Genomic DNA, 26,954 nt, shown 5'->3' on the forward strand with positions numbered 1-26,954 from the left:
TCAGGCAGTGCTGGACTGAGGTTCCTGGGTCCCACCAGACAAATGATTTTGGGGTCCACCCTCCAGCAACCCCTTTTAAATAAACAACAGTACCTTCCTATTTTACAGGAGGATCTGCTGGTGGGCCAGTCCAACAGAGGAAGCAAATATTTCTGATCGAGAGCTCTCCATCCTCAGGACAGAAGGCAAAACTTACTGCAAAGACAACAGGTTTAGCTCTGCTACATTTGTGCACAATTCTATACTGAGCCGGTCCCAGGACTACACTGCAAACCATTATCACATGGCTTCTAGCAGGACATATGGGGGGCTCCCAATGTTTTTCTAGGAGTAACAGATACTACAGACACCAGATTATCTGTTTGACTGCTATAAAGAAATAATGTAATAGCAATAAAAGGTCAGAATCTGCAGAGAACACAATTACTTAATATCTAATGTACAGATAGGAATCTGCAGAAAGTGAAGGGAGGGTTTATGGCGCCCTCACGTGGCTGCTTTTAAAACTACCATAAGCCAAACTACTAGGAAGAGTGAAATAGTTTAAAGTGGATCAAAACTTTTTACAACTCCTGATTTTCTGGCAGTTTGTGTGTAATTAATACATTTTTAATAAAGTTTATTCACAAATAATGTCTCCCTTCTGTGATGTCCGGCATCTTGCACTCTCTTCCTTGTTCTATCTTGGGATCTGTTCTCGCCGATGAATAAAGAGGCCGATGTCACAGAAGGGAGACACAATGTGTTAATAAAGTTATTGCAACATTTATTAATGACACAAAAAATGCAAGAAAGTCACAGGCTGTCAGAAACTTCAGTCACGCTTTAAGGGTTACTGGCCACAGTCTACGAACTTCCTATATTACATATCATGAGCGGCATCTTGTACGTGCAGGTGCAAAGCTAAAATAGACTGAGGTTTGCATAGTGTTGTGGTTTTTGCAATTGACAAAGCTGAGGGATTGCAAATAAGATCAGAAAAAATGCTGGTCAGGGAACCTTAGAAGGGCTGATGGCTGCCAGGACAAATGATGCAAATGCAAGAGACAGGGGCTCAGTTTGGAGGGGGCAGCGGAGGGCCTCACGTGTAGTATAGGATTCCATCATTTTATACATGGGGTGAATGCAGGCAGACCCCAGAAGGAGGAGGCTCAATTCACTTCTATGAGGCTGCTGGGACTGTAATCTATGGCAGTGCCCACAGCCCCGTAGAAGTTAATTGATTTTGCTGATAGAGCCCCTTTAATTTAGCACTCCATTCACAAGGAAGCCTTTGGGACTTCACTTCAATGCGGCTGCCAGGACTATAATCTGCAGCACCACCCACAGCCCCATAGAAGTGAATGGAGAACCAATCAAACAAATGCACTGGCACTCCATTCAGAAGGAGGCCTTAAGGGGATCACTGGGGATTCTGGTGACAGTAACCTATCTATCTGCAGGGCTGGGGTGATATTCTGGGTCTGGTGACAGTAACCTATCTATCTGCAGGGCTGGGGTGATATGCTGGTTCTGGTGACAGTAACCTATCTATCTGCGGGGCTGGGGTGATATGCTGGGTCTGGTGACAGTAACCTATCTATCTGCTGGGGTGATATGCTGGTTCTGGTGACAGTAACCTATCTATCTGCAGGACTGGGGTGATATGCTGGTTCTGGTGACAGTAAGCTATCTATCTGCAGGGCTGGGGTGATATGCTGGTCCTGGTGACAGTAACCTATCTATCTGCAGGGCTGGGGTGATATGCTGGTTCTGGTGACAGTAACCTATCTATCTGCAGAGCTGGGGTGATATGCTGGTTCTGGTGACAGTAACCTATCTATCTGCAGGGCTGGGGTGATATGCTGGGTCTGGTGACAGTAACCTATCTATCTGCAGGGCTGAGGTGATATGCTGGGTCTGGTGACAGTAACCTATCTATCTGCAGGGCTGGGGTGATATGCTGGTTCTGGTGACAGTAACCTATCTATCTGCAGGGCTGGGGTGATATGCTAGTTCTGGTGACAGTAACCTATCTGCAGGGCTGGGGTGATATGCTGGTTCTGGTGACAGTAACCTATCTATCTGCAGGGCTGAGGTGATATGCTGGGTCTGGTGACAGTAACCTATCTATCTGCAGGGCTGGGGTGATATGCTGGTTCTGGTGACAGTAACCTATCTATCTGCAGGGCTGAGGTGATATGCTGGGATTGGTGACAGTAACCTATCTATCTGCAGGGCTGGGGTGATATGCTGTTCTGGTGACAGTAACCTATCTATCTGCAGGGCTGGGGTGATATACTGTTCTGGTGACAGTAACCTATCTATCTGCAGGGCTGGGGTGATATGCTGGTTCTGGTGACAGTAACCTATCTATCTGCAGGGCTGAGGTGATATGCTGGATCTGGTGACAGTAACCTACACTCACCGGCCACTTTATTAGGTACACCATGCTAGTAACGGGTTGGACCCCCTTTTGCCTTCAGAACTGCCTCAATTCTTGGTGGCATAGATACAACAAGGTGCTGGAAGCATTCCTCAGAGATTTTGGTCCATATTGACATGATGGCATCACACAGTTGCAGTCGCAGATTTGTCGGCTGCACATCCATGATGCGAATCTCCCGTTCCACCACATCCCAAAGATGCTCCTCTATTGGATTGAGATCTGGTGACTGTGGAGGCCATTGGAGTACAGTGAACTCATTGTCATGTTCAAGAAACCAGTCTGAGATGATTCCAGCTTTATGACATGGCATTGCATTATCCTGCTGAAAGTAGCCATCAGATGTTGGGTACATTGTGGTCATAAAGGGATGGACATGGTCAGCAACAATACTCAGGTAGGCTTTGGCGTTGCAACGATGCTCAATTGGTACCAAGGGGCCCAAAGAGTGCCAAGAAAATATTCCCCACACCATGACACCACCACCACCAGCCTGAACCGTTACCGATACAAGGCAGGATGGATCCATGCTTTCATGTTGTTGACGCCAAATTCTGACCCTACCATCCGAATGTCGCAGCAGAAATCGAGACTCATCAGACCAGGCAACGTTTTTCCAATCTTCAATTGTCCAATTTCGATGAGCTTGTGCAAATTGTAGCCTCAGTTTCCTGTTCTTAGCTGAAAGGAGTGGCACCCGGTGTGGTCTTCTGCTGCTGTAGCCCATCTGTAGCCTCAAAGTTGGACGTACTGTGCGGCGTTCAGAGATGCTCTTCTGGCTACCTTGGTTGTAACGGGTGGCTATTTGAGTCACTGTTGCCTTTCTATCAGCTCGAACCAGTCTGGCCATTCTCCTCTGACCTCTGGCATCAACAACGCATTTCCGCCCACAGAACTGCCGCTCACTGGATGTTTTTTCTTTTTCGGACCATTCTCTGTAAACCCTAGAGATGGTTGTGCGTGAAAATCCCAGTAGATCAGCAGTTTCTGAAATACTCAGACCAGCCCTTCTGGCACCAACAACCATGCCACGGTCAAAGGCACTCAAATCACCTTTCTTCCCCATACTGATGCTCGGTTTGAACTGCAGGAGATTGTCTTGACCATGTCTACATGCCTAAATGCACTGAGTTGCCGCCATGTGATTGGCTGATTAGAAATTAAGTGTTAACGAGCAGTTGGACAGGTGTACCTAATAAAGTGGCCGGTGAGTGTATCTATCTGCAGGGCTGGGGTGATATGCTGGTTCTGGTGACAGTAACCTATCTATCTGCAGGGCTGGGGTGATATGCTGGTTCTGGTGACAGTAACCTATCTATCTGCAGGGCTGGGGTGATATGCTGGTTCTGGTGACAGTAACCTATCTATCTGCAGGGCTGGGGTGATATGCTGGTTCTGGTGACAGTAACCTATCTATCTGCAGGGCTGGGGTGATATGCTGGGTCTGGTGACAGTAACCTATCTATCTGCAGGGCTGGGGTGATATGCTGGTTCTGGTGACAGTAACCTATCTATCTGCAGGACTGGGGTGATACGCTGGTTCTGGTGACAGTAACCTATCTATCTGCAGGGCTGGGGTGATATGCTGGGTCTGGTGACAGTAACCTATCTATCTGCAGGACTGGGGTGATATGCTGGTTCTGGTGACAGTAACCTATCTATCTGCAGGGCTGGGGTGATATGCTGGTTCTGGTGACAGTAACCTATCTATCTGCAGGGCTGGGGTGATATGCTGGTTCTGGTGACAGTAACCTATCTATCTGCAGGGCTGGGGTGATAAGCTGGTTCTGGTGACAGTAACCTATCTATCTGCAGGGCTGGGGTCTGTGGAATTCCATTACACAATACATTTTCACACTTTTTCTGTTCAGAATCTGCACCAAAAATCCAGGACAATGCCGCCACATTTGTGTGACAAGATAGAAATCCCATACACAGCATGAAACTGAAAGACCTTCACCCCCCCCTCCCCCATGTCACCGCTGCTGAACAATAACAAGGCGCACTTTCCTTTTGTGGTCTTTCATATTCCGTCACATGGTGCGGGTGGAAGGAAAAAAAAACAAAACACACAGGCAGCTCCACATGTAACCTGAACTTCTCGAACTGCTTGTAACTTCCGTTACTGCCCCAGGACGGCTAAATCATAGGACTGAATACTGGGCAGAGCTACAAAGGAGGATGGCAGGCTTCTCAAGACGAGGTTCGGAGTAAGATGTGTGCGCTCGGTCCCCGGTGAGAAGTGACGCTATAGAAGGTAAGTGACTAATGACAGGACCATCTGTCACTATTGTGTAAGTCGTGACAATGTTGTGTAGCTGTAGAGTGTATAGAACATAGAAGGGTTGGGGTCTGACGGCCAAATGTTTATCCTGGCCTCAGCAGTGGAACTTCGGGAATTTTAAGAAACACGCAGCCAATCTGGAGAACGTCAGCAATCTGGAGCACAGACAGCGGCGGACTGTGCAAGTGTCACTGGAGACACAGCGGCTCACCACAAGAAGAAGAGGAGATCTACTGCACACCAGGCTATAAAGGGGGACACATGTAGGATACATCATGGAGGAATATTGCTGGGCTATGAATATCCAATGACAACTAGCGGCCGCCATTGAGGGCACCTTCTAGTAATACTGATAAACTAAGTGCTTATTCACATGACAAGACAATGGCTAGGAAGTCCTAAAGGCCAGCACACAGTCTCATAGGAAATAATGGATCTATTAAGCATGACCGATCCATGAAATTGTAGAACATGCCATTGCTCAGGCCGCCCTCATAGCCCGCTCATGTAAATGGGGCTAGAAATGCACCCAAAAACACTCCCACAAGGTGGGCCAATGACTATCTTCTCCTCTACCCAAACAGGCCTGAAGAAGGGCTCTCTTACTCCGACTACCCCACACTTAGACGCTCCTGATGTGATCACAAGTCAAAAACTTTCACTTTTGCACTATAAAAGGGACCTGAAACTTCTTTATTCAGCCTTTTCTATATATATTTTGTATCACTTATCCAGATTCACCCGAGGTTGTGTTCACGGTGTGAGACTGGTGCCCACACTCATATTGTATGTGCAGCACCTTACTATTACAGGGGTGCAAAGACTGGAACACAAGGGACTGGTTATCACTTCCAAATCCGGCACCACAAGTGCACACAGCACAGGGCTCCCTTGATGAGATCTGTACGTTGCATACTCTGACCTGAGCCTTGCTCTCCTTTCTTGCTCCCCCCTCCCCTCCACCAACCGCAGCTCCTTATTACAGACCCTTCTTTGTACGGGGGCCGGGTGGAGCAGGTTAAATATAGTCAAAAACCAAAAAATAAATGCTAGGTTTAAAAATAAGCAGAAATCTGGAAAACAAGTAGAAGTTTCCTCTGTAACGTGCTCGTCCCTGAGCAATGGGGAAGAGCTAATATTTCAGTCTGTTTCGTCCCTTAGCACATTTGTTGCATATTAAGCTGCTTTTGGGACGGACAATTTGTGAATATTTGAAAAACAGTTTTTGGAGGTTTTATACATTGATCAGAAATTGACGTCCAATCTTAAAGGAGTTCTCCAGTCTTAAGAAGTTATCCTTTGTCCACAGAATAGGGAATAACTTGCCGAGGGGTGAGGCTTCGGCCCAGCAGTCAGAATAGGGGGGTTTTGTTCCCCATTGTGTATGGATGTGTGGTCAGTACTGACACCCATCACAGCATTCATGGGGGTGCCAAAGAACAGCACTCAGCTACCTCCATGGAAATGAATGGTGCAACGTCAGTCAGTCTCCCCCCCCCCCCCACTCTATTCTCCCATAGGTGGCGAGTAGAGATAGACAACATATTCTTCTTATATATTACATAAGATCACTCTGGTGAAATTTACCATCTTTTACTACCACCAACTTCCGAAATCAAAGGGTTCGATAGCGAGATCAACCACTTTGGCGCCACTCAGAGATTTATTACTACAAACCTAAGACAGCGTTTTAAGGATGTCCAACGTCTTCTTTCCCTAAGTATATTCGCCCGCTCCGCTGCATTACAGTGATAAAACAGCCGACTCTCTTTTATAGGTCACTTGTGTAGATTTGGAGAGAACAACTTTTAAATCTTAGGAAAACGAGGCCATTGGTGCACTGTGGGCGGAGCTTTAGCCCTGGGTGCACTGCTCTTGCTGCTTAGGTCAGATGGGTGATGTCATAGGAGGAGGAGGATTAACTTAAATTAACTGTACGATCAGCGCTCCATCCGCTTCTATAGGATTGACAGAGCTCTGGATTGGGAGATCATTCCCATAGGATGGGCAGGCATGTATACTACAATCCCATTCACACAGGTAAGTAGAGGTGCTCGCACCAGGGGAGTAAATGTTGTTAGTGGGATTGTGGGCGTACGGAGCCGGGTACACAAACCTGACTACAGAACCTCTGAAGATTCTGCACGCCCTTTAGTAAGATCTTGGCTCCCTCTGGTGGAGCAACTTAAGTCCAAATCCAGTCACTAGATGTTTTCATTTGTCATAGACATTATACAAGATTAAGAGAAGGCCCCTGCACTATTATCTGTGGGCACGGACCGGAGCAAAACTAAAGAGAATTTAGGAAGGAAGAATTCAGGGTCAATCCCATCTTAGAGCAGAGGAGGAATTGCACCACTTTGTCCATGTGCTTGCAATTGATCCCTATTTAAAGTCAAACTCCAGATTTTGTTTTGTTTTTTATAAGGTATGCAATGTATCTGTACTCATGTCCATTTACGATTTTTGCAAAATGCTCCATATACTGTATAGTATATGGGCCGTATGTGAGAGAAGGGAGCTATAATGAGAAGATTAAGAGCAGGGGCAGGGGGGACTGTGAAAGAAGAGGTAGGGCAGAAGAACGTGGTGGCAGGACTCTGAGGTCACATGGTAGTTCTCAGATGTATCTGCAGGCAACAAAGAGACGGCTGTACAGTAACCCACGCTAGAAAATACGACTCACTGTGATCATGTGACTTATTGAAGAAGATATAAGATAAGGCAGGACAAATATAAAGCCTCATTCACACGGGGAACGGGATGGCGTACTTTGGTCCTGATTTTGACGCGGGAAACCACATCAGAATAGGACCAAAATGCGTCTGCCGCGACTTCCAACAGTCACGGCTTCCCGCTCTGGAGTAGGCCCAAATGAATGGGCATAGTCTGGAGGGTGCTGCCGCGAGGCGGACACTGCGGATGAATTAGCTGCGGAATCCGCCTGTAGAAAGGCCAGCTTGCGGTCTGCATAGACCTGTATTGTGAGGGGGCAGATTCTAAGGTGGTTTTGGCATCAAAATCCGCCCTCTCTTGCCCCATGTGAACGAGCCCTAAACGGCACTGTGGATAGACAACTCTTACTATGGAGGGGGAGGTCCTACAGACAATATAATGTGTAAAGAAAAAAAAAAAAAATCAGCAGAGTATCTATTGAAATAGTGATAAACTGTAATACCAGGGCCCAATGACAGGTGGCGCTATTTCTGGTGAAAAAAAATATTATTTCACTTCACTAATCTTCTAGAATCTCTAATTCCCACCAAGTAATTTTTAAGTAATGTTGTTTTGAGCTTAAAGGGATGCTATCAGTCAGACAACTTTTTGTAGGTACCACGTCGGAATAGTCTTAAGAAAGGCTATTCGTCTCCTACCTTTTGTCGTCTTCTCCGCACTGCCATTCGCCTACAATCCTGTTTTTTCTCGGTATGTAAATAAGCTCTCTCGCAGCACTGGGGGCGTCCCCAATGCTGCGAGAGAACTCTCTCCAGCAGTGTCCTCTTCAGCCTCTTCTTCCGGCGATGGCTTGTAACTTCTAAGGCCTCCGGCCTTGGGCAGAGCAGACTGCGCATGCCCAAGGCCACGAGAAAATGGCCGCTTACGATACTGTCAGTCTGCTCTGCCCGAGGCCTTAGAAGTTACAAGCCACCGCCGGAGGAAGAGGCTGAAGATGACGCTGCTGAAGAAGAGCAGGCGGTGCTGGAGAGAGTTCTCTCGCAGCATTGGGGACGCCCCCAGTGCTGTCTGAGCGCTGGGGCCCACCCCCAGTGCTGCGAGAGAGCCAATTTACATACCAAGAAAACCGGGGATTGTAGGTTGAACGGCGGCGCGGAGAAGACGACGTAGGTAGGAGACGAATAACCTTTCTTAAGGCTATTCCGACGTGGTACCTACAAAAAATTGTGTCTGACTGATAGGATCCCTTTAAAGTTAATATTTTTCCAGTTACTTCTGCAAATTGATTTCCAGAGCAACTTATTCCAGTATTGTTATTCTTGCAGTTGCTCCCTATATTAGCTGGTGCACTCCCATTGCAGGGCTTTGGAGAACAACTTGCCTACTGTTTCCATACAGATTCTATATTAGAAGCGGCTTATTTTGTGCTTTTTTTTATCCAGTCAAAATGACACAAAGCCCGTCCTGGATAAACCTCACCCTGCCGGAGGTTTCCACAGTTACCTTCAGTGGATTCACTGAAACCGTATCACGTGGCGCCAGGACTTTAACCTCAGCCTCAGGTCAACACGTGTTTTATCTGCATGTATTACCTTAAGTCCAATCGTCCCCAATTCTGTCCATTATTGTCCATCAGACGAGGATATTACACTGATTGGTAAACACAGCAGATGGCCGAATGTTCTGCCGCGATGACGGATGACAAGATGATGAGCCATAAAAAACTATTTTACCTCACGCACAAGCCTGGAATATTTTGGTCTCTAAAATCTCGGTGAAGAGCAATTTGAGCGAGACGTGAAATGCGTCGGGCGACAGATGTTCTTGCATTCTGAGCTGTGGTGATAGCCAAGTCCTCTCCGTGTGATGACATCTTAGGTGGCTCCGAACGCACAGCAATATTTATCCATAAAACAGACGTAACGCATTAGATTGTACCCGCCATGAAATTCCATTTTTCTCAGGAAAGGAAACACAAAGCGGCCATAACGCTCCCCCCAGTGCATTGCCCCATTACCTGCAGACGCCGAGATCTTTAGATCCCTCAGTCTGTAGTTGGAAATCTTCCAAGACGACATCTCATTGCAGAGAATGGAGAATTTATTACAGTCCCAGAAACCTTTATGTGAAACCTTTTCTGGGATTGGCCATATTGGAGGCGCACCCTTCCATAATGGACGTACTGATGGGTGTTATGTGGCGTTGTCCGCAGAGTCGTTATCTTCTATTGTAACCCTGTTGCCTGTGATTTTTTTTTTCTAATCTGGATAGTGACATAGAAAACAAAACAATAAAAAATTGGGACACACACACACACACACACACACACACACTCTCTATCCCTTTAAGTAGGCCTCTAGCAGTAACAGAACTGTCGTTACATCCCACTTGTTTCGCCATCTAATGAGATGACTCTGCCGACCCAGACACACAAATTAAATCGGTCATTAAAGGGATCCTATCAGTCAGACACAAATTTTGTGTAGGTACCACGTGAGAAAGGCTATTCGTCTCCTACCTTTCGTTGTCTTCTCCGCGCCGCCGTTCGCCTACAATCCCGGTTTTTCTAGATATGTAAATTGGCTCTCTCGCAGCACTAGGGGCGGGCCCCAGCGCTCAGACAGCACTGGGGGCAGCCCCAATGCTGCGAGAGAACTCTCTCCAGCGCCGCCTCATCTTCAGCGGCGTCCTCTTCAGCCTCTTCTTCTGGTGGTGGCTTGTAACTTCTAAGGCCTCGGGCAGAGCAGACTGTGCATGCCCACAGGCCACGAGAAAATGGCCGCTTCCAATACTGTGCAAGCGGCCATTTTCTCGTGGCCTGTGGGCATGCACAGTCTGCTCTGCCCAAGGCCCGAGGCCTAGAAGTTACAAGCCACCGCCGGAAGATGAGGCTGAAGAGGATGCTGCTGGAGAAGAGGAGGCGGCGCTGGAGAGACTTCTCTCGCAGCATTAGGGCCGCCCCCAGTGCTGTGAAAGAACTCATTTACATACCGACAAGAACCGGGATTGTAGGCGCACGGCGGCGCGGAGACGACGAAAGGTAGGAGACGAATAGCCTTTCTTAAGGCTATTCCGACGAGGTACCTACAAAAAATTGTGTCTGACTGATAGGATCCCTTTAAGTCCTTCAGCAGGGGGATGTAAGGACAACACTAAAGTCCAATCATCTCGCGCACAAGAGACAAAGATCTCCAGACCTCCATTTATACTTGTCTTTTATTCCGTATTTTCTGTGATTTGACATCTATTATTATAAGAAAATCTGTAAATCAAACAGTGAAATAAATTTTACGGCCATTTTCTAGGCTGTTTACGTTGGCCGGGGCTCAACAAGTTTTAAGGAGAAAATGTTTGATTTGTGGATTGGGCAACAAATCAAGAATATTTATAATAATAAGACGTAGAGTCATTGGGCGATGTGACCTGATGCCTGGGAAAGGAACGCTGATCCTTTATAATGAGCGGCAGATCCCTACATTATTCGGAAGGGACACGTTATAGGCCATGCTCCATATCTTACCATTACATAGAGCCGTGCACACAAGAAATGTATAAAATATTCAGTTCCATAAGCTAGAGATTTTGGAAGAAATTTCTCCAACCAGATGGACACCCCCTTAGACAATGAAGAACGTGCTAATGAGTTCTTGGATCCAAAGACAATCCATTAATTCTAGATTACTCAAGGCCGAAGGCTCCAAAACCCGCTGCCAATCTCTGGATACGTCCCAGAACTTCCTCGCTACAAGACGGACTCAAATTCCATCAGGTCGATTCTTGCAACACAATGTAACCGAACAGATCAAGGTGCCAGCTCTAGATGTATGTGAACGGATTGGAATGATTTTTTTCAGTTATTTCCTATTTTGTGCCATTTGGTTATATGGATGATGCGATTGTTCATATGAATAACCCCACCACTGACTGATCGGCAGCATCAATGCCCATCTGGAACAGACAGATCGGACAGATCTTCAATATGTGATCGTTGGGGGTCTGACACATCTGGCTGAATACCAAGCACAGCACCACACATTCACAGAGGTTGTGCTTGGTATTGCAGCTCAGCCACATTAACTTGCATAGGTCAGCAATGTTTACGTTCCAGAAAGCCCCTTTAAACTCATGTGTAGCAAGCTTAAGACAAAAAAAGTCACACTGCCTTCATAAACCAAGTACAGAAGTGGATTATCCAGACGGGTCTCTGAAGCTGCCGACCCCAATATGGCATCGGATGATAAGGTTCCATGTTACATAAAATGAACACAAAATCTCTAAAATTCAGGCTGCGTTCACATCTGATCTGTTGAAGACTCCGCCGCAGTATCAGCGGAGGAAAAAAGTTCTCTGAAAGTTTCAGTTTCAAAACAACAGACTCCGTTATAGTCAGCGGGGTCGGCCGGGCTCCACGTGTCACGGCTGTTGTATCAGTCTGTGTCTGTATTGACGCTCGAGTCTCCCAACTTTAGTGTGAATCTAGCATACGATAATCAAAAAAGTTCTGCGCCCAGGAGCTGCGGTTTTAGGAGAGGACACAAATGCCAGACTATTGAATTTCGTTTCATATTTTAGCAGAGGGAATTAAAATGTCAGAAGAAATGCTCATTAATAATGAAAACTTATTGTGAAATGTCAGGCGAGGAGCGGCGCGCAAGGACCGAAAAGTACAAGGAATACAATTACGTGTCCTGCAGGAAGTTCTGGGATTGTTCGCCTCATAGGGACGACAACGTACAATCACAATGTAGAACTTCCACACAATTCAGCCGTGATAAGTACAGAGCTAAAAAACAAGTAGGGAAGTAAATGTCACAAAATAGGAGATCTGTGGGGTTGGAGTGCCCTCTAGTATTGGGGATCGGATCCTACACAATCCTGCACCTTCCTGAAGGTCGCTGCCATTCAAGATAAAAGGTTTGTTAAGAATACAGGCGACGCGTTTCGTAGGTCATTGCCTCCATTAACGGACTCATTTGCTTTATGTCGGACACTTATAAATTATAATCCATATTCCTAAATACTTCAAACCCTCCAATTCCAAATGCTTTTATAAAGAAACTCTGACACATCACCTTATTCTGGCTCCGTCCAATCCCAGTAGTAAAGAGTCAGAAGGCTGGAGCAGTGTTGTCTACTACGGAGCCATCTTGGGATAGTCATACGGATTTGTGTGTGCCTAAGGCTGGTCGGACATGATAGAAAGCAGGTAGAGGAATGAGGCAGCTAGTCCTTTCCTCCCCCCTCACACACCAGGTTGAGGGTAATAAAACACCCCTGGTGGTGGCTTATCCTTCGTTCACATTTACATTCAGTATTCCGCTCGGGGGACTCTGCATGGGGACCCCCCAAATGGACTACTGAATGCAACTCTAAGCACTATGCAGTGAAAGCACACGGACCCCATAGACTATAATGGGGTCCGTGTGCTGGCCACGCGCTGCCCGCACAAATCATGTGGGCAGGAGCAGGAAAGTAGATGGTGAACTATTTTCCTGTCCGCATGATCTATGCAGAGATCTGGCAGCAAGCACATGGACCCCATTATAGTCTATGGGGTCCATGTGCTTTCACTGGCACACCGCTTGCAGTTGCGTTCGGTAGTCGGGGGGTCCCCATGCAGAGTCCTCTGGACGGAATACCAATGCAGATGTGAATGAGGCCTTATACCCCTTGAGAACAAAAGGATCAGCCATGTTCACATCCAACGTCTAACTCTGGTGTATGGTAGTGTGTATGGCGGGGTTATTCATGTGCCAGGTCAGCTAGAACATAATAGTCATAAGGGTAAATCTGATAAATCTTACCGGAGATCTTTCGGGAGCAGATTCTTCAGGGACCTGAAAATAAACAACATGTAGATTATCAATCGCTTGTAAAGTCAGGACAGTTCCTAAGGCTAGATTCACACAGTGCTTCTTTTTTTCAATCAAAAACTGCATTCTTTTACCTGCCTAATACATTTAATGCTAGGTTCATAATAGCTTCGGGTGTCTATTGTTCATTTGAGGACCAGAACAACGGACAGATGGAATGCTAAAATAGTAGTTACAGACAAACCCCACTGACTAACCCCAAAGGGACAGATAGATAGATAGATAGATAGATAGATAGATAGATAGATAGATAGATAGGAGATAGATAGGAGATAGATAGATAGATAGATAGATAGATAGATAGGAGATAGATAGGAGACAGATAGATAGATAGATAGATAGATAGATAGATAGATAGGAGATAGATAGATAGATAGATAGATAGATAGATAGATAGATAGATAGGAGATAGATAGATAGATAGATAGATAGATAGATAGATAGGAGATAGATAGGAGACAGATAGATAGATAGATAGATAGATAGATAGATAGATAGGAGATAGATAGATAGATAGATAGGAGATAGATAGATAGGAGATAGATAGATAGATAGATAGATAGGAGATAGATAGATAGATAGATAGATAGATAGATAGATAGATAGATAGATAGATAGATAGGAGATAGATAGATAGATAGATAGATAGATAGGAGATAGATAGATAGATAGATAGGAGATAGATAGATAGATAGATAGATAGATAGATAGATAGATAGATAGATAGGAGATAGATAGATAGATAGATAGATAGATAGGAGATAGATAGATAGATAGATAGATAGATAGATAGATAGATAGATAGGAGATAGATAGATAGGAGATAGATAGATAGATAGATAGATAGATAGATAGATAGATAGATAGATAGATAGGAGATAGATAGGAGATAGATAGATAGATAGATAGATAGATAGATAGATAGGAGATAGATAAAGGCCGGCTGCTCCGGGGCCGCTCCATCTCTCGTGTACTGAAGGACAATTCTCCACCACTTAGACCTTCCAAGCGCAGGATGACAAATCTAACACAAGTGATTGTAGCGCCGCTTATTCTTGTCGTGGACTCACTAAGGACAGGGGAGGAAGTAAATGATACAGCACCACAATAGAGCGGAACCGTCTCATCCCACAGGGCAGAGCAAAGAACTTTACACATCAAGAAAAACCACAAACCAAAACCCACAATAAAAAGGTGCGCGGGTCTATTTGTACCTCTGGGATAACTGTGTGCGCTGGACAGAAGCCACCGCCAAGAGGTTTAGTGCTCAGAATGTTTTTGTAGTTGTTTTTTTAATCAGGTCTATGGAAATTAAAACCTGGCCACTGAAAACATCCAACTGGCTCACAAAGGATGGCCATAGAAGTGATGAGTATCAATAGAAAGATTGTCCCGTCATGACAATAGATGGCTAAAGTGACACAATACACATTAGGGCTCATTCCCACAGGCACAGAGGGGGCAGATTATGGTGCAGAATCCACATCATAATCCGCCCCCTCACAATGGCGGTCTATGGAGACCACTCGCAATCTTTTTTCCATGAAGTGAGCTGCCCTTTCTTCAGGCGGATTCTGCGGCTTCTGCCTCGCATCAGCACCCTTTGGTCTATGACCATTCATTTTGGCTCCATTCCAGAGCGGGAATCCGCGACAGACAGTCGTGGCAAGCGTATTTTGGTCCAGATTTTGATGCATCAAAATCAGGACCAAAATACGCTCTTCCGTCCCCGTGTGAACGAAGCCTTAGATTCTCATAGTTTATTACAGGCGACACAAGTCTAATCTGGATGGCCAGCTGCAGATGACGGTCAGAACCCAATGCGTTTGTCAGAAGAAGAGACATATAACTAATATATACATTGGGGCATTTCTCTCTCGACACCTGAGGTCAAAGGAAAAAGAATGGCGCCTACTGAATTTTAACATGACCCGTCCTTTAACTGCAGAGGAAAGAGGTCGCTGCAAATCAAGACTGGCAATGGCCCCAATGAAAACACATCACACCAGACCTAAGCAAGAGTGCGTGTATTTAGGGGAACTCAAGAGAATATCAGTCACCCAAAAGAAGCTTCATCTGACAACTTTCTGATGTGTAAAGGCTCCAAAATACACAACATAAATAACACATTGCATTGGAAAACTTGGCTCCATAGTTGGCTCTGTTGACTTTAGCACTGGGGTCCGAATCCCTCCCAGGGTTCCCAATCGTTCCCCAGTTTCCTCTCATACTCCTCGATTTTCTATGAAATTGGCATTTGTGTGTATAGGAGACCTATAAATCAAATTGAGAAGGGCTAAATGTGTCCAGAACAGTCAGAATATGTGGGTGCAATATAAGCAACAGGAAAGAAGGAAATATTGGTTCTCCTTAGTCCATCGGCCGTCCTAATAGTAAAAGTTTGGTCAGATCTGGAGAAAATCGAAGTCAATTCATATGGAAATGTATGTGTCCATCTGTGTCATTCATCTTATTTCTATAAAAAGATTACTTTGAATATTTCTTTTCTTCTTACAGATATAAAAGTTACAAGACTGAAGAGTCGGGTTGGAGCAGCCATGGACTTTCACAATGTGACGGGGCTTTTCTACCCCAGCCAGACTCTGGGGGGTCCTCACATAGACATCACAGAGATCATTACTTCTCAAAACATCATCTCGAGGGTCATGCACAGCTACCTTGGTATCCTCGTCCCTCTTGGTTTGTTGGCCGGTGTCTTCTGTTTGTCTATATTCATCAAAGTTAAGATAAAGCACCAAGCCCTCGATCACCTGGACTTCTACCTTCTGGCGTTGGCGGTGACAGACATCACAATCGTCTTGTACTCTTTTACCTCCAAGACAAGACCAGGCTATCTGATAATCTCCAATCTGAGTTGTGGCGTCCTATCGTGTTTCATCAATGTCAGCTATTACTTCTCACAGTATCTGCTGATTTTAACGTTCCCCCTCTTACTCATCATGGAGGACTCCACAACATCTCAAAGTCATCTGAGAAACGTCCTCCTGACTTTGACATTGTCCGTTCTTATGTCCATAGTCAATGTGTCCCTGCTGGGAACTTACGACAGACTTCAGAATATAACGCAATGCCAGATGGACCCATTAAACGCCAAACCAGAATATGACATCATGAAGTTCACGGCAGGCTTTGGTTTCCCATCCTTGGTTCTCCTAATATTCACCATTCTATTGATTGTTCATGCCCGAAAAGTGGAAATGTCTGAGAAGCTCCAGGTTCACGCGGTGCTATTATGTCACATCGCACTTATGTTTATATGCCGACTGTTTTACAACATCATGCTGATCAGGAGGACAGGGCTAAAGATTCATGGCTCGTATCTGTCCCTGAGAGAGGAACTAGTCCTAAATATTGCAGAACTTGTAGTATTCAGTGGAAGTTGCATTAGACTTCTATTCACACTTGTCTTGCATAAACCATGTCGGGACGGTCTTAAGAAATCTGTACAATTCTTAATCAATATGTGCAGAAGAAAAGATGCAACCAACAGTGTTATCTAACCAGAACTGGTGCCCATGAGGATTCCCAACAGGAGAAGACCTCAAAGTAAAATGTCGATATTATAAAGACAAAGACTGAAAATAAAATGTATATCGCTACGCTCGGGGTGACGGCACCATTGAGGTGGGCTCTGCACGCCTATTAGGTTCCTGAGTGGGTCCAGCCCAGGAATGGCTTCATCTGGTTTCAATGGATGGAGAGAAGTGGTGTAGCGATCTCCTCAGACATCAACCCAAATACTATGGGATAAGGACAGAGGACAAGCACGTCTTAAGTGTTCTTAAGTTCACACAGAGTTTTCTGGTCAGGGTTTTGAGGCTGTATCCGCCTCACAACCCTGACCAAAAAGACGGCTCCCATTGAAATCAATGGGAGACACTCAGGTCTTATTTCCGGGAACCATTTCCTCCGGCTCCCGGAAAAAAGAAGCGACATGCTCATTTTTCAGTCGCCTCGCACCTGAAGACACTCCCCTCTTCTGGACTAATCCGGAGCAGAGTGGGAGGCTGGATGCTGGAGCAGTGCACCGGCTTTCAGTCGCGGCTACCCGGTTTTTGGATCGGAACTATTCCATTCCAAAAAACCCTGTGTGAACTTACCCTTACGGTGGGCAGGGTGTGCTGATGTGAAGCAGAAGGTGCTCCATGTCCCTCTTTATCCTCCTTATACTTTGGGTCTTGGAAGAACCCAAGATATGCCGCCATATTTTGGTGCTTTGTAGGACACAGAAATCCTCTTTAAACCTGAGATGAAGCAGTGGACATCACAGTGGATGACGGGTCAATGGAATAGCTAAAATTGGGCTAATGCTGCCACTAATCCAGCAGACATGTTGTGCCATGGGTTCAGTATTATACACTTCTACTCTATGTATTCTATTCAGTACCGTTATATATGTTGTATTCACTATTACAGACTATGGGAAGATTTATCAGAAGGGGAATTTTTAAAGTAAATTTTTAGCAAATATTGTACAATGTTTGATGAATTCAGTGCATCGGATTCGTCTGTCCTGAAATCTGTCTCCACTTTCTACACGACCTACTGACTGGCGTGAGTTAGTGACATTTACCGCTGCAATGCTATATCTGTCTGTATGTGCTGTATATACATTGTATAAGATAATATTCATCTGTACACAAGGTAAAGTATTCTCATCTATATAACGGAGGGGTCTCTTTATTATGACAGATCGGCTGTCATGTATTCACCTACGTGAGCTGACCCCGTCCCCATGATCGCTACAATCACAATCACATCAACTAAAAGAACAGGAAATCTGCAACAAGGAATCTAGGAAATATTACTGGGGATCCTGCAAACTCAGAGGGGAAAGCTGCGGTCACATCAAAATGGCAACTAAAATGCTCACAAATGGGATTAAAAAGGCATTGTAATTTGGCTCCAAAAATTTCAGAGATTGGAATTAAAGGCAGCAAAATGATTTGTGAGTTTAATATAAAGTGCTGGCGGTGGTCAGTCCACATATAGTGTAAGTGCTGGCAGCGGTCAGTCCACATATAGTGTAAGTGCTGGCAGCGGTCAGTCCACATATAGTGTAAGTGCTGGCAGTGGTCAGTCCACATATAGTGTAAGTGCTGGCAGCGGTCAGTCCACATATAGTGTAAGTGCTGATGGCGGTCAGTCCACATATAGTGTAAGTGCTGGCGGCGGTCAGTCCACATATAGTGTAAGTGCTGATGGCGGTCAGTCCACATATAGTGTAAGTGCTGATGGCGGTCAGTCCACATATAGTGTAAGTGCTGGCAGCGGTCAGTCCACATATAGTGTAAGTGCTGGCAGCGGTCAGTCCACATATAGTGTAAGTGCTGGCAGCGGTCAGTCCACATATAGTGTAAGTGCTGGCAGCGGTCAGTCCACATATAGTGTAAGAGCTGGTTCACATCTTCAGAACCCCCAGGAACGGAATATTGAACGCAATGACAAGCGGTGTGCAGTGAAAGCACATGGACCCCATAGACTGGGGTCCGTGTGCTCTCCGCGTGGTCTCTGCACGAGTCATGTGTACAGGAAAGTAGATTGTGAAATACTTTTCTGTGCGCATGTTCCATGCAGACACTGCACGGAAAACACACGGAACCAATTACAGTCTATTGGGGTCCGTGTGCTTTCCGCACAGTGTGTGCACAAGTCATGCAAACAGGAAAGTAGTTCATGAAGTACTTTACATGTTCCATGTGTACACCATGTGGCAAACACACAGAACCAATTATAGTCTATGGGGGGGGGGTCCGTGTGCTTTCATAAGCTCACCGCTTGCCAATGCGTCCGGTGTTCCATTTGGGGGGTCCCCATGCAGACTCCTCGAATGGAATACCGAACGCAGATATGAACCTTGCCTCAGCGCTGCTGGTTGGTCTGCGGTTTCATTATTTAAAAATGGAATAACGCAACTTTTAAATTTGATGTCCACAAATATCATTTGACTCCCAATTGCAACAATTTCATTTTATTTATTTTTTTTAAACCCTAGAACCCTGGAAAGTCTTTACTGTACAGAAGCTTTGGGTTTTCTATAGCAGTGGCACACAAACACTGACAACATTTGAGATGGGTTTTCCATTTTCCCTATTGATGACTTACACCATGTTCACACTAGCTTTGCCTCTCCATTGCTCAGGGCCTCCAGGCAGATCTATTTGCATCTCTAGCAACTTCCATACTGACGGGAATAAAAGGTTGCGCTAAAACTAAATAAATGTTATTCCTTACAGGCAGATGGTGCAGAGGATAAGCTGGACTTACTATAAAGATATTCGCCAAGGCTCCTGCTGAGAGAGCGGGTCCGGCCGCCAGGAGCAACGCCAATGTACTTGTGATGGCGTGTGGAGCCTTCACGTCTTAAAATAGAGACGATCTATTGAACAATCCAGTCATTCTATATGGAAGAATCTCAGAGAATTGGCTTATACACATTGATACAATGGATATTTATTAATAAACTGGATGTTATTGGGTTTACATTAGGCGACTTTGTCATATGACAGTGGACTGACGCCCGTGCGGTGTCCGCTACTAAATAGACAATCGATATTTTCCAGTGAGATAAGGAAACCATATTGTAACACCGAACCTAAGGAATGGCCAGAACGTACAGCAGGACAAAGTCACTCCACAATAGCAATTTGTCCTATTTTTGGCTTTGCTTTTACTTTTGCACATACCCAGAAGCTTTCACATACAAGTCACATTTACTGACATTTCTTACAACAGCAGAACACATGATGTGCTGGAACCGAACAAGGGAAAAGAAGACTAAACCGAGGTCGTCTCCCGGGACAAGGCAAATTGTCTTGTGGTTTAGTGATTTTAAGGTTTGTATTTTGCATTTTTATATAAAATGGGTCACGAGGGGATTGAATGCGGAGATGTTGTTTTTATGTTTATTTTCCTATTTGGGTTCCTTGAAATACAGTCAGTGAGTCTGTCGCCAGGAAAGGACCCATCAGCCCGGCCCTGCCTCAGGTGAGCCCAACCTAAGAGTGAGCCAAAGCCAGGAGTGAAGGGAGGGAGGGGTAGAAGAAAATACGATTTATTGCCCAATTTTGGCTCCAAAAAGCACAGAAAAATCTGCAACAAAAAAGCTGCTTTTCTGCAACGTGGAGCCTCAGCCTAAAGGGGTGTTCTGGGAGAATTATATTAAAGGGATTCAACCATTAAAATTGAATTTTTTTTCTGGTTGACACCTAGGAATAGCCTTAAGAAAGTCTATTCTTCTCCTATCTTTAGATGTCTTCTCTGCGCCGCCGTTTGGTAGAAATCCCGGTTTTTGTCAGTATGCAAATGATTTCTCTCGCAGCACTGGGGGCGGGCCCAATGCTGCCAGAGAACTCTCCAGCTCTCCATCTTCTTCAGGAACATCCTCTTCATGCATCCTGTTCTGGCGCGGGCGGTCAAACTTGTAGGCCTCAGGCAGAGCCAACTGTGCATGCCCACGGCCACAATAAAAATGGCCGCTTACACAGTAAGTAAGCGGCCATTTTCTTGTGGCCTTGTTTTCCTGTATAGGAGTTGAGCTGCAATAACTCATCATGGCCACTACATGGAGAACACGGCTATCTGCGTTGGTCTCTGTTCTCCATATAGAGGCTGACCTCCTGGGGTGTCCGACGTCCTGGGATCTCGGACTATGTCTAGCAGGTTGAGCCTATTCTTTGCTTTATGCCATTTTCTCAGGACCGATGAATGTCTCAGTCCCAAAGATCAATGTTTCACAACCTACACACATCGCCTCGCGGGGAAACTCTTGTGATTATACAGGAATAAAGTCACAGTCATCAAATAGAATCAGAAACTGATACGATCTGCTTTGATAACTGCAAAAATATAAAGCACCAAGCCAGAAATAGCAGAGAGCCCCCAATGGCAGATAATAACATTGGGAATGTCAGCAGACATGTCGGTAAAGGAAGAGACAACGCTGCTAACACCTAGTGATCTATAACAAGCTGCTCATACCTGCCAGGCCTCTCATTTATTGGATCTGTCCATTCATTATGGGATTGTGAAGAGAATGGATATTCTGAATAACCAGTATACCCAACAGGTAAGGGACACAATGTGACAGCACAGAGCTGCGGACAGGAATCATGCAGCTTTCTACAGACCCTCAATAGCATATTAGTGCAACAAGAAATAATCATTGTGTCCTCCAGATATAGAGACATCAGATACCTAGAGAGATACAGAGAGACATCAGATACAGAGAGAGATACAGAGAGACATCAGATACAGAGAGAGATACAGAGAGACATCAGATACATGGAGAGATACAGAGAGACATCAGATACCTAGAGAGATACAGAGAGACATCAGATACATGGAGAGATACAGAGAGACATCAGATACAGAGAGAGATACAGAGAGACATCAGATACAGAGAGATACAGAGAGACATCAGATACAGAGAGAGATATAGAGAGACATCAGATACCTAGAGAGATACAGAGAGACATCAGATACAGAGAGAGATACAGAGAGACATCAGATACAGAGAGATACAGAGAGACATCAGATACAGAGAGATACAGAGAGACATCAGATACAGAGAGATACAGAGAGACAGATACATGGAGAGATACAGAGAGACATCAGATACAGAGAGAGATACAGAGAGACATCAGATACAGAGGGAGATACATAGAGACATCAGATACAGAGAGAGATACAGAGAGACATCAGATACAGAGAGAGATACAGAGAGACATCAGATACAGAGAGAGATACAGAGAGACATCAGATACAGAGGGAGATACATAGAGACATCAGATACAGAGAGAGATACAGAGAGACATCAGATACAGAGAGAGATACAGAGAGACATCAGATACAGAGAGATACAGAGAGACATCAGATACAGAGAGATACAGAGAGACATCAGATACAGAGAGATACAGAGAGACAGATACATGGAGAGATACAGAGAGACATCAGATACAGAGAGAGATATAGAGAGACATCAGATACCTAGAGAGATACAGAGAGACATCAGATACAGAGAGAGATACAGAGAGACATCAGATACAGAGAGATACAGAGAGACATCAGATACAGAGAGAGATACAGAGAGACATCAGATACAGAGAGATACAGAGAGACATCAGATACATGGAGAGATACAGAGAGACATCAGATACAGAGAGATACAGAGAGACATCAGATACATGGAGAGATACAGAGAGACATCAGATACAGAGAGAGATATAGAGAGACATCAGATACCTAGAGAGATACAGAGAGACATCAGATACAGAGAGAGATACAGAGAGACATCAGATACAGAGAGATACAGAGAGACATCAGATACAGAGAGAGATACAGAGAGACATCAGATACAGAGAGATACAGAGAGACATCAGATACATGGAGAGATACAGAGAGACATCAGATACAGAGAGAGATATAGAGAGACATCAGATACCTAGAGAGATACAGAGAGACATCAGATACAGAGAGAGATACAGAGAGACATCAGATACAGAGAGATACAGAGAGACAGATACATGGAGAGATACAGAGAGACATCAGATACAGAGAGAGATACAGAGAGACATCAGATACAGAGAGATACAGAGAGACATCAGATACAGAGAGAGATACAGAGAGACATCAGATACAGAGAGATACAGAGAGACATCAGATACAGAGAGATACAGAGAGACAGATACATGGAGAGATACAGAGAGACATCAGATACAGAGAGAGATACAGAGAGACATCAGATACAGAGGGAGATACATAGAGACATCAGATACAGAGAGAGATACAGAGAGACATCAGATACAGAGGGAGATACATAGAGACATCAGATACAGAGGGAGATACATAGAGACATCAGATACAGAGGGAGATACATAGAGACATCAGATACAGAGGGAGATACAGAGAGACATCAGATACCTAGAGAGATACAGAGAGACATCAGATACAGAGAGAGATACAGAGAGACATCAGATACCTAGAGAGATACAGAGAGACATCAGATACAGAGAGAGATACAGAGAGACATCAGATACAGAGAGAGATACAGAGAGACATCAGATACATGGAGAGATACAGAGAGACATCAGATACCTAGAGAGATACAGAGAGACATCAGATACAGAGAGAGATACAGAGAGACATCAGATACCTAGAGAGATAGAGAGAGACATCAGATACATAGAGATACAGAGAGAGATACAGTGTGAGAGTGTTAGAGGATGGCTTTGGCTCTCTGGATGTTCTTGTTCAGCGCCCGGCTCACTTGCTCATGACATAATGTGTTATAAGACCTGCAGAGAAGTGCTGGCACCATTACTGGGCGCCAATCTGCTCAAAAGAGAGGAAGCCGGATGCAAACAAAGTACGACACAGGAACATGTAATCATGAAACCTTCCCAGTAAAATGTCACAAGAGAAGCCAAGGGGACAGAGGAAGACATCGAGGAGGAAGAGGCGGCGGAGATGAGCCAGGAGTGCTGGATATCCGGAAACAGCGGCTTCATAACAGTACATCATCATCATCATCATCATCATCATCATCATCTCAATGGACAATTCTCTAAGAACGTCTGTTACAGGCTGTGATGATACAATAAGATGCAGAGCCCATGGTGGAGAAATTGCCTTTAAGAGTAGGAGATACACCTGTACAATGTAATGACATCATGACGCAAATATCTGCACCCCACGTAGTACCATCAGATCCTGCCGGACTAATAACATCTAAAGCTGTAGATTTTTTTTTTTAAAAAAGCATAGGCTTATATGGTCGAGAGAGGCTGATCTGTGTGATATATAGGGGTATAGGATAGAGGAGAGAAGCTGAGCTGTGTGATATATAGGGGTATATGATAGAGGAGAGAAGCTGAGCTGTGTGATATATAGGGGTATAGGATAGAGGAGAGAAGCTGAGCTGTGTGATATATGGGGGTATATGATAGAGGAGAGAAGCTGAGCTGTGTGATATATAGGGGTATATGATAAATGAGAGAAGCTGAGCTGTGTGATATATAGGGGTATAGGATAGAGGAGAGAAGCTGAGCTGTGTGATATATAGGGGTATAGGATAGAGGAGAGAAGCTGAGCTGTGTGATATATAGGGTTATAGGATAGAGGAGAGAAGCTGAGCTGTGTGATATATAGGGGTATAGGATAGAGGAGAGAAGCTGAGCTGTGTGATATATAGGGGTATATGATAGAGGAGAGAAGCTGAGCTGTGTGATATATAGGGGTATAGGATAGAGGAGAGAAGCTGAGCTGTGTGATATATAGGGCTATAGGATAGAGGAGAGAAGCTGAGCTGTGTGATATATAGGGGTATAGGATAGAGGAGAGAAGCTGAGCTGTGTGATATATAGGGGTATATGATAGAGGAGAGAAGCTGAGCTGTGTGATATATAGGGGTATATGATAGAGGAGAGAAGCTGAGCTGTGTGATATATAGGGGTATAGGATAGAGGAGAGAAGCTGAGCTGTGTGATATATAGGGGTATATGATAGAGGAGAGAAGCTGAGCTGTGTGATATATAGGTTATATGATAGAGGAGAGAAGCTGAGCTGTGTGATATATAGGGTTATAGGATAGAGGAGAGAAGCTGAGCTGTGTGATATATAGGGGTATAGGATAGAGGAGAGAAGCTGAGCTGTGTGATATATAGGGTTATAGGATAGAGGAGAGAAGCTGAGCTGTGTGATATATAGGGGTATATGATAGAGGAGAGAAGCTGAGCTGTGTGATATATAGGGTTATATGATAGAGGAGAGAAGCTGAGCTGTATGATATATAGGTTATATGATAGAGGAGAGAAGCTGAGCTGTGTGATATATAGGGTTATAGGATAGAGGAGAGAAGCTGAGCTGTGTGATATATAGGGGTATAGGATAGAGGAGAGAAGCTGAGCTGTGTGATATATAGGGGTATAGGATAGAGGAGAGAAGCTGAGCTGTGTGATATATAGGGGTATAGGATAGAGGAGAGAAGCTGAGCTGTGTGATATGACCCAAGCTTTTCAATTAGCTGATCAGCGTGGGGCCTCGGTGTGAGACGGTTACTGATTACCTATCCTTAGCATATACAGTCAATATTACGTTAGTAGAATGCTGGACAATTCTTCTAAATATTATATTAAGCCATTTATATATATTTTTTTTTTAATTACATTTAGATCAGTATCTGGAAATTCTGGGTGAGAACAAGGACCTGAACTCTGGTAAATGCAGTATATATATATATATATATATATATATATATATATATATATATATTCTCCATGTGTACACTATTACTGAACTCAGCACGTTTGCCATCTTCATTATCCAGGTGCCTTAATAGCAACTCAGCTTTCTAAGATTTAGAATAAAACTGACTGGACCTGGTAGGACGGCTCAGTATGTGCTCACACCGGTAATACCATCAATATATATATAATATATGTCAGGCAGTGATGACTTTGTACAATGGACTGTCCGGCCGGTGCGTCAGCGTCCCTGTGTGTACGTGGTTTTATCGCTCTGCTTTTATCGGAGGTGTGCTGGACTTTCCTTCTGGTGTAGATGAAGACAAGTAGAATATGTGATCTTTTCAGGACATAGGGAAATGAGCTTTCCCATTTACTTGCGATCTATCTAATTAGTGAAGGCTCCACAGAAGTCGCTCCTCCAGCTGGTGCATGATCTGCAGTGTCTGCATGTGCTGGTAATGGCAGCCAGAACCCGACTGATGCTAATGACCCTACAAATGCGGCTACGAGGCACATCCCTAGCACGTGACCCACATACAGGTTGGGGTTAGATTTAGTGTGTACCTAAACATTGCAACAACTTTAGATTTTCTGGCTCTTATCACAATAATCTTAATATACGTTATATATAAAGATATAGATAGATAGATAGATAGATAGATAGATAGATAGATAGATAGATAGATAGATAAAGAGAGAGAGAGAGAGAGATACATATATATATATATGTAGGTAAGATTCTTCAGCTTTCATATGACACTAGGAACTAAGTTCTAAGTCTTTGGTACCAGAGATATCAGCAGTTACACAGTCAGGATCGGGAGCGGCTGCAGCTGTATATAATTTGTTTGTATCTGCTGCTAACTATGGAAATAATACAGGTAGAACTGTGGTCTTGGTGTCATATGAAAGCTGAGAATCTCAGAACCACAACACCACCATTCTACATTTTATGATACCCAAAATATAACTGTTGGAAGTGATAAACTCCCCCGTCCCCTAGAAGCAAATTGCTCCATATACAGTATAGTGGCTGATGTCACTGGTGAGATATAGTATTACTGTCCGGCCAGTATAGAGTGTATGGCGTTATCTGCTTCAGGCTGCATTCACTGTACAGGAAGGGGATTGGACGCGGTGCTGAAAAGCTGAACCTCCGACGATCAGATATTTATGGCCTATCTTAAGAAAAGCTCTTAAAAGAAAAAACTTTCCAGACCGCCCCTTTAATGCTGCTGATTGGAATCTCTTTTACTGCAGGGGGAATTCCTTTCAAGCGGATTCTTACCACTACCAATGCCTGATTCACACCAAGAAGTGTCCTGAGAAACATCATACACAAAATATTTGGGCCCCCTCGGATTGTTCGGGCATTGATGATTCATTCTTAGGAGAAGCCAATCATATTGATTTGGTGCCAACACTCAGAA

The 26,954-nt window shown here is 44.6% G+C and overlaps 2 protein-coding genes across 4 annotated transcripts in view; one reads left to right on the forward strand and one right to left on the reverse strand.

Annotated features, from left to right (window-relative positions):
* Positions 1-26,954, reverse strand: part of CHLSN (cholesin) — a 153,904-nt gene that overhangs the window by 69,267 nt on the left and 57,683 nt on the right. For all 3 annotated transcript variants that reach the window (XM_075285099.1, XM_075285097.1, XM_075285098.1), the window contains exon 3: positions 13,190-13,222. In XM_075285099.1, coding sequence (XP_075141200.1) covers positions 13,190-13,222 — 33 coding nt within the window. The remainder of the gene's footprint in view (positions 1-13,189; positions 13,223-26,954) is intronic.
* On the forward strand, positions 4,557-17,890 carry LOC142216961 (uncharacterized). The gene is made up of 2 exons (XM_075285093.1): positions 4,557-4,682; positions 15,776-17,890. The coding sequence occupies exon 2, from the start codon at positions 15,817-15,819 to the stop codon at positions 16,777-16,779; it is 963 nt and encodes a 320-aa protein (XP_075141194.1). The 5' UTR covers positions 4,557-4,682; positions 15,776-15,816; the 3' UTR covers positions 16,780-17,890.

This window comes from Leptodactylus fuscus, chromosome 8 (assembly GCF_031893055.1).
Source record: "Leptodactylus fuscus isolate aLepFus1 chromosome 8, aLepFus1.hap2, whole genome shotgun sequence".
Lineage (NCBI taxonomy): Eukaryota > Metazoa > Chordata > Amphibia > Anura > Leptodactylidae > Leptodactylus > Leptodactylus fuscus.

Bases quoted from the DNA above. Each gene is read 5' to 3' on its own strand.
- LOC142216961 (XM_075285093.1), top strand. From the start codon at position 15,817: ATGGACTTTCACAATGTGACGGGGCTTTTCTACCCCAGCCAGACTCTG.